Source organism: Pogoniulus pusillus, chromosome 3 (genome assembly GCF_015220805.1).
Source record: "Pogoniulus pusillus isolate bPogPus1 chromosome 3, bPogPus1.pri, whole genome shotgun sequence".
Classification (NCBI taxonomy): domain Eukaryota; kingdom Metazoa; phylum Chordata; class Aves; order Piciformes; family Lybiidae; genus Pogoniulus; species Pogoniulus pusillus.
Window position 1 is genome coordinate 8,066,436 of NC_087266.1, and position 13,333 is coordinate 8,079,768.

Below are 13,333 nucleotides of genomic sequence, written 5' to 3' on the forward strand. Positions count from 1 at the left end.
TGGAACACAGAAATCAACAGTGGCCATGTGTTTTGGTTTTTCTTTTTCTTCTCCAAACATACTGCATGGGATGCACAGGAATTACAGACAGAGGATCTGGCCTGGCATTGTCCCAGGGCTGCTCCTCTTGTTGACAGACATGTTACACTGCACTAAGGCCACTTGCTGTTTGCTTACCTGGTCATTGTAGCTCTCCCACCATTCCCCATACTCCCTTTTGGGGTGAAACACTCTATTTCCGACTTGTGCGGGGCCAGTCTCCTGCCTTTGTACCTAATAAATCACGACAACAACAGGAGCAAACAGAAAGAAGTGATTGTGTGCTCAGCTTTCTCTGACAGCTGCTGTGCCATGCACATGAATGCTACTGGAGCAGTGGTGGGTTGTAGTGCAAAGCAGCCCTGAGAGTGGTGGAATAACTGCAGAAAATCCCCAGTCCTGTGCTGAAGCGAACAGGGCTGTGCAGGAGAGGTGCTCACAATTTGCTTTTTATAAATGGAGATAGAGTAAGCTAAAAAAAAAAATCTACATAAGATCCTAACCTTTCATCTTTAATATTTTTTGGAGTTAGACCAAAATGGTCTAACTAAATGGCTAAAGGATTCAGAAGAATCAACACTTATATCAAGGACCAGTGTGAAATCAGCTGGTGGCCACATTCTCAATACTAACAATCTTTTCCTCTGATCCTCCATCTCTTCAACACTTGACTTGATTCTCTGCTTGTCAAAGCAAGCACCAGTGTAGTTGATTGGGTAGATAAAATTTGGGTGGACTCACAGTTTGTGTTGTGAGTGGGCCTTCCTCTCTCCACTAGCAAAACAACAAAAAAAGAGAGTAGATGACTTGCTGAGATGTAGACGTGAAGTCAGATGTTATTAACCCCAGTCCTAGATCCCAGCACAGTATTATTCAAATAGCGTATCTTGCACTGGGATGAGAAATTTACCTGAATAAATAATTTAAATGCCTGAAGATCAAATGAATCCTTAGATAGTATTCTAGGATAAGACATGGTCATTGCTTACTCTCTGAGCACTTAATCAGGATGTGAGCATTGAAAAGATCATATGTTGGCTCTTTTTCCAGTGGTGAATTTGATCCTAATTGTATAAATTCTTGTGCTAGGTGTTGAAATACCTATTTCAATGCTTTGACAAAACTGAGGCAAAATGCCTGCAGATGTCTTATCAAAGAGTTTGTGTTGCCCCATTCCCACATGCTATGAGCTGCATTGTGAGTGTTTAGCACATTTCTGTGGGGAAGCTTGTACAGTTTAACACTGCTAACATTACAGAATAAATTACTTATTTATTGCTTGTCCAGTAGCTTGATCTAGATACCAAAAGTTATGTTGAGGAGAACAATCCTGTAAAAGAAAAAAAAACCTGAGTATGCATAAAGTGAAGCTAAACTTTGGATGCAGTTGTGGTATAGTCCCAGAGGCAGAGTATATTGCATAAGTAACTGAGGAAGAAGTTTAGTGAATCTGAGTGAACTGAAGACAATAAAATGAGGTGTGCTCAGTGCAGAGAAGTCCTTTCGTTTGCAAATTATAACCTTACTGAAAGGAGGAACAACAGGAAGGAGTTTTGTGGACTGGCTGCCAAGGTTTTAAGGCAATCCAAGTGCAGTATATGCAGTGCTCCCAGATAGGCATGAAGCTCGTGCAGGATACATACATATTAAATGGAAGTCGATTCCTAGAGCAGAAGAAAAATTGGAGTGGCTTAGAAAGTAGATAAATTCACTGAAAATACAAAGGAAGTCAAACTGGATCATATAAATTCAATCAGAATAGCCAAGGAGAAAGAGCAAAGAGGAAAGACTGTGCAGAAGCTTCACAGGAAAGAAGAGGAGATATAGTTGAGTTGAAGGTGTTAGACATCAAAGGAAATAGAGTTTAGGAAGAGCAGGAAGGAAAAACGTAGTTACATTTAGACCAAATAACCAAAAGAGATACTATGAGTCCAACAAGACAGAAGGAGGAAAAGCCAAGACTAAGAGAAGAAATTTGGAAACTCTCAATGCTCATAATATGCTGGATACTAAAAAGCAGCCAACAGAAGAAAATGAGTTAAGTGTCCTTGGAAGCTCTGTTCTGAAGAGCCTCTGATTAGGATGCATATGACCCACATAAAAAAACTCCTGAAATTGCCATTCCCTAATTATTAAAATTTCATTGTCATCGAAGTCAATGGAGAGACTACTATGTAACTCCCAACATTTCCATCCCCTCAAGAGCAAACAACACCGTCAGAACCAGTACATTGTCACAGAATGCCTCAAAGCCTTGAACCATTGCAACATTTCCACCGCCTTTTTTTTCAGTGCTGAATAACCACATAATTATTCAGAGTGATCAAACTCCAGTTCTAATGTAGAAAGTGCCTTTAAGTAGTGCATGGAAGCTACAAAGTTGTTTGGGTGATGTGCTAGTTTAAAACTAACACTCTTGCCTGGTTTAAAATTATAAACAAGAAATAGGAAAATTCCAGAGACAGTAAATTAAAAAAAAGTAAAGTAAAAAGTAAATAAAATGGAGTATTGGATGCAAAAGAAAAATAAAGCTAAGTCTATGTCATTCCTTTCACTTGCAGGTTAGGATAAAGTGTGCTACACAAACTGTTCTGCCTCTTCTCTTCCCTGGCTGATGCTTTTTGCATGGCTTCACTGACCCTGGCTGAGACTTGCTTGTAAATATAGCTTCATTTCCTTCCAAACCTTGTGACCTAGTCTGGTGGTTCTATTTTGGGGGTATTTTTGACTACCCACAGATGACCATTTGGGAAAAGCATGCCAGAAATTCTGTAAAAAGTGTTTTCAGCTTTCAGAGCAGATAAAGGATGTGACATTGCCTTAGAACGTGTCCACTTCCTGGCCATTAAAAGAAAGGGAGTTGAAAGAGAGAAAGAGAGGAAGGAAGGAAGGAAGGAAGGAAGGAAGGAAGGAAGGAAGGAAGGAAGGAAGGAAGGAAGGAAGGAAGGAAGGAAGGAAGGAAGGGAGAATGAGAGAAAGGAAGAAAGAGAGAAAGGAAGGAAGAAAGAAAGAGAGAAAGGAAGAAAAGAAAGAAAGAGAGAAAGGAAGAAAAGAAAGAAAGAGAGAATGAAAGAAAGGAAAAAAAAGAGAAAGGAAGAAAGAAAGAGAGAAAGGAAGAAAGGAAGGAAGGACAGAAGGAAGGAAGAAAGGAAGGAAAAAGAAAGAAAGAAAGAAAGAAAGAAAGAAAGAAAGAAAGAAAGAAAGAAAGAAAGAAAGAAAGAAAGAAAGAAAGAGAAAGAAAAGTAAAAACACTGCTTTGAAAGATCTAATCTGAGGAGAAAAAATATCTTAAACATTACAGTTATTAAAAGAATGTCAATACAAAAATTAATTTAGTTTAGTACTTTAGCTGGTATGTGAAGGAGGTATAAAACACTACAGATTTCTTTAGTTCTGCCCTTGCTCTCTCCTAGTTTCCATGTAGATGGTCTTGGATGCTTTGACCAACACTCCATTATATAGCATATCCCCTATCTGGAGGCTGTTGGTGGGTCATAGTTCACATTTCTGCATGGCTTGGTCAAAGATATAGTCAAAGCCTTGAAAACTTGCTTGTGGGTCAAATATGGGTAGTGGTCTACAGATCCTGTTAAATTGGCCACTACAGTGGTTGAGAAAGACTGCCCAAAGACAAGTGCCTTCAATAGCAAAAAATAGCTGCTTTGGATAATCTGAAGATTTAGTGGTTTCCCTCTCTTCTTTTGTTTGTGTTGGGGTTTTTTTGTTTGTTTGATTGCTTGTGTGGTTGGTTGGTTTTGGTTCTCTTTGTTTGTGGATTTTGAGGGGGCCCTTTTGGTTGATTTTTGTTTGGCTAACTAAAAGATATCCCAGGGTATCTTTGACTTTTTAATGCCAGGCAAAGCAAAGGTAGCTTGCTGTGTTGGAGATGGAGAGATGTCATCAATCTATATTTCAAATGCAATCTCAGGCTGCCATACAGAAAATTTGTTTGGCACTGTTAGCCTCAGAAAAACAGAGTTGCTCTGTTCAACACAGGAGTAATGCCCTGATTAAACCTGCATTGAAAGGGTGGAAAAAATGATTCCAGAGAAACACTTGATAGGAGATAGGTTGAACAGCCAGATCTCATTGTAGGGCAATGACTAACCATGTATTTGGGGTCTTAGGCTCAGTGTTACAGCAACTAATTTCTAAGATTGTTGTTAATTAATAAGATTCCTTTTTTTTTTTTTTTTTTTTTTTTTTTTTTTTTTTTTTGGTCTGAGATATTGAAAATTTTATCAAGTGTCTGAAATTCTTTCTGGATCAAGCTTTTACCCACAAGTTGGCAGCAATAAAAGCAGGTGATATACAATATTACAGCTCCAAACCTCTCATTTTGGCTATTCTGTAATAAATTTGAAGTATGGCTTTTTTAAAGCCTAAGAGATGAAATTTATGAGAGGAGTGGAGGGGAGTGGAGAGTGGCAAGAGAAAGGAGAAGAAAGGAGAGGAGAGGAGAGGAGAGGAGAGGAGAGGAGAGGAGAGGAGAGGAGAGGAGAGGAGAGGAGAGGAGAGGAGAGGAGAGGAGAGGAGAGGAGAGGAGAGGAGAGGAGAGGAGAGGAGAGGAGAGGAGAGGAGAGGAGAGGAGAGGAGAGGAGAGGAGAGGAGAGGAGAGGAGAGGAGAGGAGAGGAGAGGAGAGGAGAGGAGAGGAGAGGGGAGAGGAGTATCAATGAAATATTTGTCTTTTTTTTTCCATTATTTTTAGTCTCTTCAATGCACTTACATCTGGAACTTGGATAGACAGCTGAGTGATAACAAAGCTATCCAGCTTTCCAGGTTCAGTTATATCTATTAATTGTCAGATAACTGGTAACAAAATGGATAATTACTGCAAAATATAAAGCTGTAATTTAAAATACAGCAGATTTTTGGAAAAGGATTGTTCTTATGCTTTTTAAGAGACCTCTGCCTTGAATTTCAGCTGCATTTGTTGAAAAAAAAAGTCTGTAATCAAATATCATTCTAGTGCCCAGGGAGGTGGTGGAGGCACCATCCCTGGGGGTCTTCAAGAAAAGCCTGGATGAGGCACTTAGTGCCATGGTCTAGTTGACTGGTTAGAGCTGGGTGATAGGTTGGACTAGATGATCTTGGAGGTCTCTTCCAACCTGGTTGATTCTATGATTCTATGATTCTATGTTCTATGATTTAGCTGAAATTCAGGCTCTTCTACCAGTCTACATCAACTTTCAGTATTTGAGTAAAAATCCCATTCTTTACACTTCAGATGGGTATCTCTATGGTGGCAGACTGGTTCATGCCTTCTTCAGACCTTGAAAGGATTGCAGATCTGCTAGTTTTATATTTGTTGAATTAAATACAAATGCCAGTTCATATGTAAGTTTGCTCTGGAAGGAATCAGAAGTTCCCTTGGTAGACAAACTCATGCTCAGGTGATGTGGTAGTTTGCTACAGGATCTACATCATGTATGTTAATGGGCATGTCTCCTCTAGAGACTTTCAAAACTTGCCTGGATATGTTTCTCTGTGGCCTGCCCTAGATGATCCTGCTTTGGTGGAAGCATTGGACTCTATGATCTCCAGAAGTCCCTCCCAGCTCCTATCATTTTATAATTCCATAAGAACATCTCCTCAACACAGCTGTTAAGGGCTATATTGATATCCATTCACCACCAGAATTTTGGGAGACAGGGTTAAAGGTGAGGAAAAAAAAAAAGGAATAGACATTGGTATTTAAACTCTTTCCTCCCCTAAATATATTTATATCTATCAATATCAAACTGCTCAGTCCCATTTTTACCATTCTTTCCTTCTTTTTTTTCTGGTCTTGTTTGTTTAGGTTTTTTTTTGGGGGGGGAGTTTGTTGGTTTGTTTTGGTTTTTTTTGGTTGGTTGGCTGGCTTTTTTTTTTTGATGGTTCACTAGAAAGAAGACTGAATTTTGCAATCTAGACCACATTTGTCTAACAGTAGGAAGGGAACTCAGTATAGCATAATTTAATTTGCACAGTTCAGCTATGGTGCTTGGTTCAGAATGATAGGGATGCTGTCATAATATAAATAACTCACAAAACTAGGCCTGAACACATGTGCTCAGTTAATGCAGTCAAACAATTTATATCAATCAATCTGTATTTTAATTAAATATAAGTTGAGGGGAAATTCAAAACAATACTAACACTGTACACAAATTAAACATCATTGTAATCAGGGCATTTGAGCCGGGCAATTCATTACACAGATGGAATGTTTTAGCAGCAATATATCAAAATCTTTCAGACCTGATCCCTTTCATGAATTTCATAAAATATTCTTCAGTCATTTCAGAATTTTTGAGCTTAAATAATCACAGTATCAAGCTTGTTCAAAAGAACCCAAAACTAAATTATTTAGGGAAAAAAAAATTGAATCATAGAATCATAGAATCAACCAGGTTGGAAGAGACCTCCAAGATCATCCAGTCCAACCTATCACCCTGCCCTATCCAATCAACTAGACCATGGCACTAAGTGCCTCATCCAGTCTTTTCTTGAAGACCCCCAGGGACAGTGCCTCCACCACCTCCCTGGGCAGCCCATTCCAATGGGAAATCACTCTGTGAAGAACTTCTTCCTAATATCCAGCCTATTTGTAACATCTTAGATTACAATAGCTCCAAATGATCCATTTGCTAAGTGATTTATTAATAACTACAGACTAATCAGTCAATAAGGCAGTGGCTTTCTCTGAAGAGTCATTTTTCTTTTTTTGTTGTCACAAAATTATTTTGCTAGCAAGGCTATGAAGTAAAAAAATAATATCTTCATGTATCACTGTGTCTAGATTTGGGGATTTTAAATGAAAAAAAAACACCAAACCAACAACTGTCCACTGAACCAGAACTTCACCTCATGCAGTTTTTACCTGATCTAATGACATGATGTTCTCAACAAGGGGCCTGAGTCCATGATCAGTAAGTTTGCAGATGACACCAAGCTAGGAGCAGGTGTCAATCTATTGGAGGGTAGGAAAGTCCTGTAGAAGGACCTTGACAGGGTGGATGGGTCCTACTGGCCACAATATTCCCGATCCAAGTCAGGATGCCATTGACTCTCTTGGCCCCCTGGGCACATTGCAGGCTCATGTTCAGCTACTATTTACCAGTACCCCCAGGTCCCTTTCTGCCTGGCTGCTCTCCAGCCTCTCTGTCCACAGCCTGTAAAGCTGCTTGGGGTTGTTGTGGCCAAAGTGCAGGACCCTGCACTTGGCCTTGTTAAATCTCATCCCATTGGCCTCTGCCCACCCATCCACTTCTCCTCCTGTGTTTTAAATGAATTTCAATCAGATTCAGAATGAGAAGGAATCTTTGGAAAAAAAAAACCACCAAAAACTAAACTGAGAATAAAAGGGTGTTTTTTTCCAAGAAATTTCAGCTCAGCCTTCTGAAAACACTAATCTTGAGATTTTGATGCTGATGTATGACATGCTGATATGTGATATAATATTTAGACTGTGATATTTTTAAACCATGAATGGCAGCTTCTAGGCTGATCCAAGCATATTTTTCTTATTTTCTGTATCAAAATAGCTTCTGCTTGAATTCTAACCATATGGATATTGTCAGTCATAAGAGGGAAAAAGAGAGAGAAAAGATATGAGGGAAAACCAGCTGTTCCTTGCGAAAACAGGGCACAGAGGGTGATGGTAGATGCCTGTTTCAAAAATACTTAATTATGGCACAGTTTGGGACTATGTGATGTAAGCACTAATTACAATCACTGGTGATGCAGGGCTGAATCCAGTCCAGTCAAAAAAATCTAGTTTGCTCAACATGTTTTCATCATAGGAGACAGAGAATGACATTTAACAGCACATGAGCCTGGACACCTGAATTCTTTTTCAGATGCCTGTGAGGGCAGATTCTTGTTCCATCAAAATGCTATTACTGTACCAGTGTAGCACTTGGAGAGAGAAAAGGTGCTTTTAAATAGCATTGGATTCTTAGGTGGATGTGTGAACATCTTTTTCAAAGTAGATTAAGACAAAACAAAATTGTAGAGATCGATGCAGGAAACTTTCTCTGGGACACTTGAGGGTGTGTTGGCTTACTATAGCAAAGGATCCCTACTCCTGAATGACCTGGTTCTGCAATCACAGTGGCAGACAAAATACTTATAAGGACAAGATAATGCATTAAGAGCTAAAAACAAGTACTTCACTTGTGCTGACAGCCACAGTTTATGTTTAATTATTTAGGAAATAGTGCATCATGTAGTAAATCCTTGTGAAAGTTCATCACTGCTGTAGAGGGCTATTAAGCTTTAATCTCTTTGAGATTTGTGAGTTTCTGTGGATAAACATCTATGATAAGGTGCAGAAATCAATCTGCACCTTTTTTCTAGTATCGTGCTGTTCACATCTGTGTGGAGGAATTATGTGCAGTGTCACAAACACGCACTGTATCTTGAATATGGCTAACCTTATCTGACTGCCAGTGATGATTCTTTCCTGTTCAGCGTTCATGTTTACCTGCCTGGGTAATGCATTAATAGCACTGATCCATCCTTTTGTTCTGAAATGAGTAGTTATTTTCAGCAGTCCCAACCCACGTAGAAAAGGATAATCTGTTTTGTAGTTTTCCACAAGAGTATTTTTGACTTGGAATGGGTACCTATCAGCTTCTAATTTTTTAAGAGTGTGATAGAAGAAAGCTAAGGAGTCCTATATCATCACAGGGAGAATGGCTGACTCACAGAAGAAAAAGCCAAACCAAACAAACTAGACTTTTAGCTGTCTAATTTATTTCTTCTACTTGTCACTACAAAATTAATGGGGCTCTACAAAACTAAGCCTCTAATTTCCAAGGTGACAACCTCATCTTGGGTGTTTCCTGACTTCACTTTCAGAAGTTCCCACCTCACTGCCTGAACAGCTTCACTGTGTCCAAGCCACAGCTTGATCCATAGAAGGATACCAAGTTCCTCTTGACTTTTTAATACAATGTTATAGGCTGAATTTTCTGCTGAAGCAGCTGAAGGACCTTGAAAGTGGTTGGGGACATCCAGAAGGAGCAGCTGAGGGCAGGAACAACTGAGGCAACTATAACCAACACTGGGTGAATAGGAGAGGAGGAGCACTAGTTGCACAGTGAAGACTTGGGAGAAATGCAAAGGGCAGAAAGAAAAGTATTGGTAGGACTTTTAAGACTTGCTTAGCAGATGTGTGGGAGAGACATATGAAGACATTAGGTTTATTTTTAACACTTTGTTGGTCACCCAAAAGATTTTGTTATCTGATTTAATGGAAAGAAAACTTGCTTTTCTACAAGTAGGTAGAGAGAGATGCACATATTTAAAGGGTTGATATATGTAAGTTTAGAAGATGGCACAGGTGTGATTTGAGCCATTTAAAAACATGTTGCAGAAGAGACACTATGGTGACAGTACTGTAAAATTAATGGCTAGGCTATTAGAAAGCTAAGAGATACTGGAAATTCTGTTCCCTGGACCAAGGCAGCATGACTGAGAGGCTTTGGTAGTTGAGCGTGAGTACTGTATTTTGGGCTGTTTCAAAAGGGCTGTGTGGCACTTGTGCTAACAGTTCTTTGGACCTTAAGGTAGCATTTGTTCAACTTTCTTATGGCCTTTCTAGTTCTTATTAAATCACCTGGTAAGATAACTAGAAGAAGAAGGGCCAGATACCTCTCTACACAGGTTGTGTGGCTTTGACAGCAGCTGTGCAGCATTCAGAATTCTTTGTGGAGTTGTTTCTAGTTATGTCTGGTTTCTTAGCCCTACTTCTAGATGAGGATAGAATACATTATAGTGAGTACTACAGTATCATTATAACCTACATGAAATGGTTTTCATTTCACTAAGCAATTAATAGTTTTACTCTCTCCTTCTACGTATTTCAGTACATTAAGAATCACATCTACTGCTTGCCTGAGTTTTCTTAATCGAAGAATAACCTATGCATAAAAAGGTAATGTAGGACTTTTAACAGATGCATTGCTTTATTTAGGCAAAACCAGTCATGTTATCTGTCATTTTGCAGCTGATGTGGAAGCTCTGAATAGAGCACTGGCATTATCTGTTTGGCAATAATTAGATGCAATACTAGACTCTGCTATAAATTAGCATCAAGAAACAAAATACTAATGATAGGGGCCCCTCTATGCACTGTGGCTTAAATAGCATTCTTTAAAATTCAGCAATGACTCACTCTCTTTTAAATAACCCCCCCCTGAGCTTTTAAAATAATGCCATATAGTCCTGGTGCATATTTCCTTTGATTCTGAGTACTTCAGTGTTTATTTGAATAACTACCCAGCCAAAAAAGCTTTTGAGTATTGTACTGAATTTATTTCATGCACTTTATTACTTTATGTAACAAGATTTTTTAAAAAAATATTTTTTTAATATTAAGTGAAATGCTTTCTCATGCTCCATTGCAAGTAGAACAGAAGCTGAAAGTGGTTTTCTTTTTCTCTCTTTGAGAATATAGAAGATTCAGGTCAAGTGCTGAGTAGCATAATAAATTTATTCAGCACATTTTAGGACTCTGTTTTGTTTTCTTTCATGCAACTATATAGACATTGATTATTAGAGAGAATTTCCCACAACTGATGAAACCTGTTTGTCCTGGGATTCTCAGACCTTTCAGGAACACACTCAATGAGCAATGGTCACCAGTTGAAGAGGGACAGGGATCTGCTGGAGAGGGTCCAGTGGAGGGCTACGAGGATAATTAGGAGACTGGAGGGCATGGCTTACGAGGAGAGGCTGAGGGATCTGGGGCTGTTTAGTCTGGAGAAGAGAAGACTGAGAGGGGATTTAATAAATGTTTATAAATATCTGAGGGCTGGTCAGGAGTGGAGGGACAGGCTCTGCTCACTTGCTCCCTGTGATAGGACAAGGAACAGTGGGTGTAAGTTGCAGCACAAGAGGTTTCATCCCAACACAAGGGGAAACTTCTTTTCTGTAAGGGTCCCAGATCACTGGCACAGGCTCCCCAAAGAGATTGTGGAGTCTTCTTCTCTGGAGCCTTTCAAGGCCTGTCTGTATGTGTTCCTCTGTGATCTGTGCTAGATTGTGTGGTCCTGCTCTGGCAGGTGGGTTGGATTCGATGATCTCCTTGGGTCAATTCCAACCCTTAATACTCTGTGATCCTGTAATGCTAAGCTCACTGGCACCGTTGTGGTTTAACCTCCTGAAGAGTCAAACACATGCATTAGGAGTATCTTCTTTGTTTCAGTTTTATGTGTTGGTTAGCACTGCTGATGACATTAAAGTTTTTCTCCAGGTCTTGAATAAAATGTTCTGGTTCTTTATACCTAGGCAAATATGTCAATATAACAGCTTCATGCTTTTTCATTCCTACACACGCCTGTTGAATTCTTTCATTGCTCTTCAAGACTGGAAACATTTACAAGAGAATGCTATTGAAAATGAACTAATTGTCATAGAAGATCTATTTCATTCTGTTAATAACTCTCTACTGCAGATGTTATCTACACATTGAGATACAAGAAAGACATGGTAGCTGAACCCCCAAAGAGAAGAAAATGCACTTTGTCACTTAAAGTGTTTAATAGTAGGGTATGTGCTTTACTTTTCTGAATAAAGCAGAGACTCCAGACCAAATGATGACAACCAAATTCCTCTCAAGCTCAAGATCTTCCTGTCATCTGTAACTTTATCTTGCTGAGTAAACAACCTGTGTGATGTAAATGAACTCTGCACCGAAAGAAAGGATTATAATAATGATCTCAAAGAGGAAGATGGATTGAGGACATACTATGAAGAATGCCTCCTTTAGGTGACCCAGAAGTTGTTATAGAGCTGCTAACCTGAATAACTCAGTTCATTCAGGATTACAAACAGAGGCTGTAGAAGACATTTCAAGTGGCCATTAATTAAGCTGATAAAGGATTTATTATTTTAAAATAGTATGCTACTCTGTACCTGGAAAGGCACTTGAAGGTGCCATCATTAACTAATCCTAAGTATAAAATATCTGGAAACAGACTGGCTGCTTCTGTACTAACTCAAAGTCACTGAAGGAGAAGCGTTAGTAATAATCTGACAGAAACAAATCACTGCTTTGGCTTACTCCATCCTGCAGGTAGTATTAAAAAAAATCCTCCCTCAAGTTTAAATTGTGGTTCACACAAACATAGAAGTGTAAATTGTCCTCATACTAAACCAGGTCCAATTGTGAACAATGGCATGTCTGGAAATACTCATGTTATCAATCTTGAAATCCACATACGTTTCAGTGAGGAGGAAAATCTAGTCAGCTGTTACTTCCAGGCTAGCTGAGGAATGATAAAACCATTTCACTGTACTTTCTTAGAGGTAGAATTTTTTGTTTATGCTAGCAGATCAATAATCTAAATCATCCCCATAGCACTCATATCAAAAGTAAAAGCGATCCAAAGATGAAAATGAACCACTGAGCTGAGTGCACTTCAGTACCCTCTGTCTTATGAAGCAGGAGAGTATTTCCACTCTAGAGCTCTCCTTTCTCTTTAGTCTTCACTTAATGTAATCTTTATCCACTGAACATACAAGTTGTCTTCATGATTGCTAAATTCAAATGATTCCCTGGGAAATAACATAGAAATATCTCACAAGGGAGTGTCTGTTCAGTAGTAGGGAGGACAGCAAGATAGGGTCCTGTGAGCATCTGACTTTGATGGAGTTAGGAAGATGAATATTGAAAAAGATTTCAAGACAGATAAGAGAAGACAGGTGAAGACAAAGAGAAAGAAAGCAGGAAGAGATAATGCAAGGAAGGAAAATCAAAGGAATAGGAGATAAAAGTTGTAACAGAGGAGCCATATGAAACAATGTCTCAGATGCCTGAGAGTGCCTGCTCACAATGCCACTTGTGTTTGCTACTTCGTCTTGATTATGTAGAAATAGCAGGACACTTATGGCCTTACTGTCATGACTAGAGGCAAAATACAGACACTTTGTAATTCACTGAAGGGAAAGAGATTGTAAATGGTGTCACGGTCTGATGGGTGCATTCGGAAAAATATAATTAATTATATTTCTTCTTCTGTTGTCTTTTTCTCCTAAGATTATTGTTTTCCTCTCTACAATAAGCACACAGTTGACACAACCAATACCACCAGCCTTGTAATTGTTCGCTCATCACTCCTTCCCCTGGTTTTGCACAACATTTTGTCTAAATCAAACCAGAAACTAATAAAGATATTAGAGGACACACTCCTCTCCCAGTGGAGAGGCAAACAGAATGAATGTATTTTTCTTTGTCCTTCCACTATTAATTGCTCTCAGAAGACCATTGTTGCTTCCCCACACTCCCATATTGGCAAACATTAC

General features: G+C 39.1%; 1 protein-coding gene across 3 annotated transcripts in view; it reads right to left on the reverse strand.

Annotated features, from left to right (window-relative positions):
* GRM5 (glutamate metabotropic receptor 5) overlaps positions 1-13,333 on the reverse strand; it is a 285,162-nt gene that overhangs the window by 16,410 nt on the left and 255,419 nt on the right. For 2 of the 3 annotated variants that reach the window (XM_064169703.1, XM_064169712.1), the window contains one exon: positions 178-273. The exons of the other annotated variant lie outside the window; for it this stretch is intronic. In XM_064169703.1, coding sequence (XP_064025773.1) covers positions 178-273 — 96 coding nt within the window. The remainder of the gene's footprint in view (positions 1-177; positions 274-13,333) is intronic. 3 annotated transcript variants of the gene reach the window in all.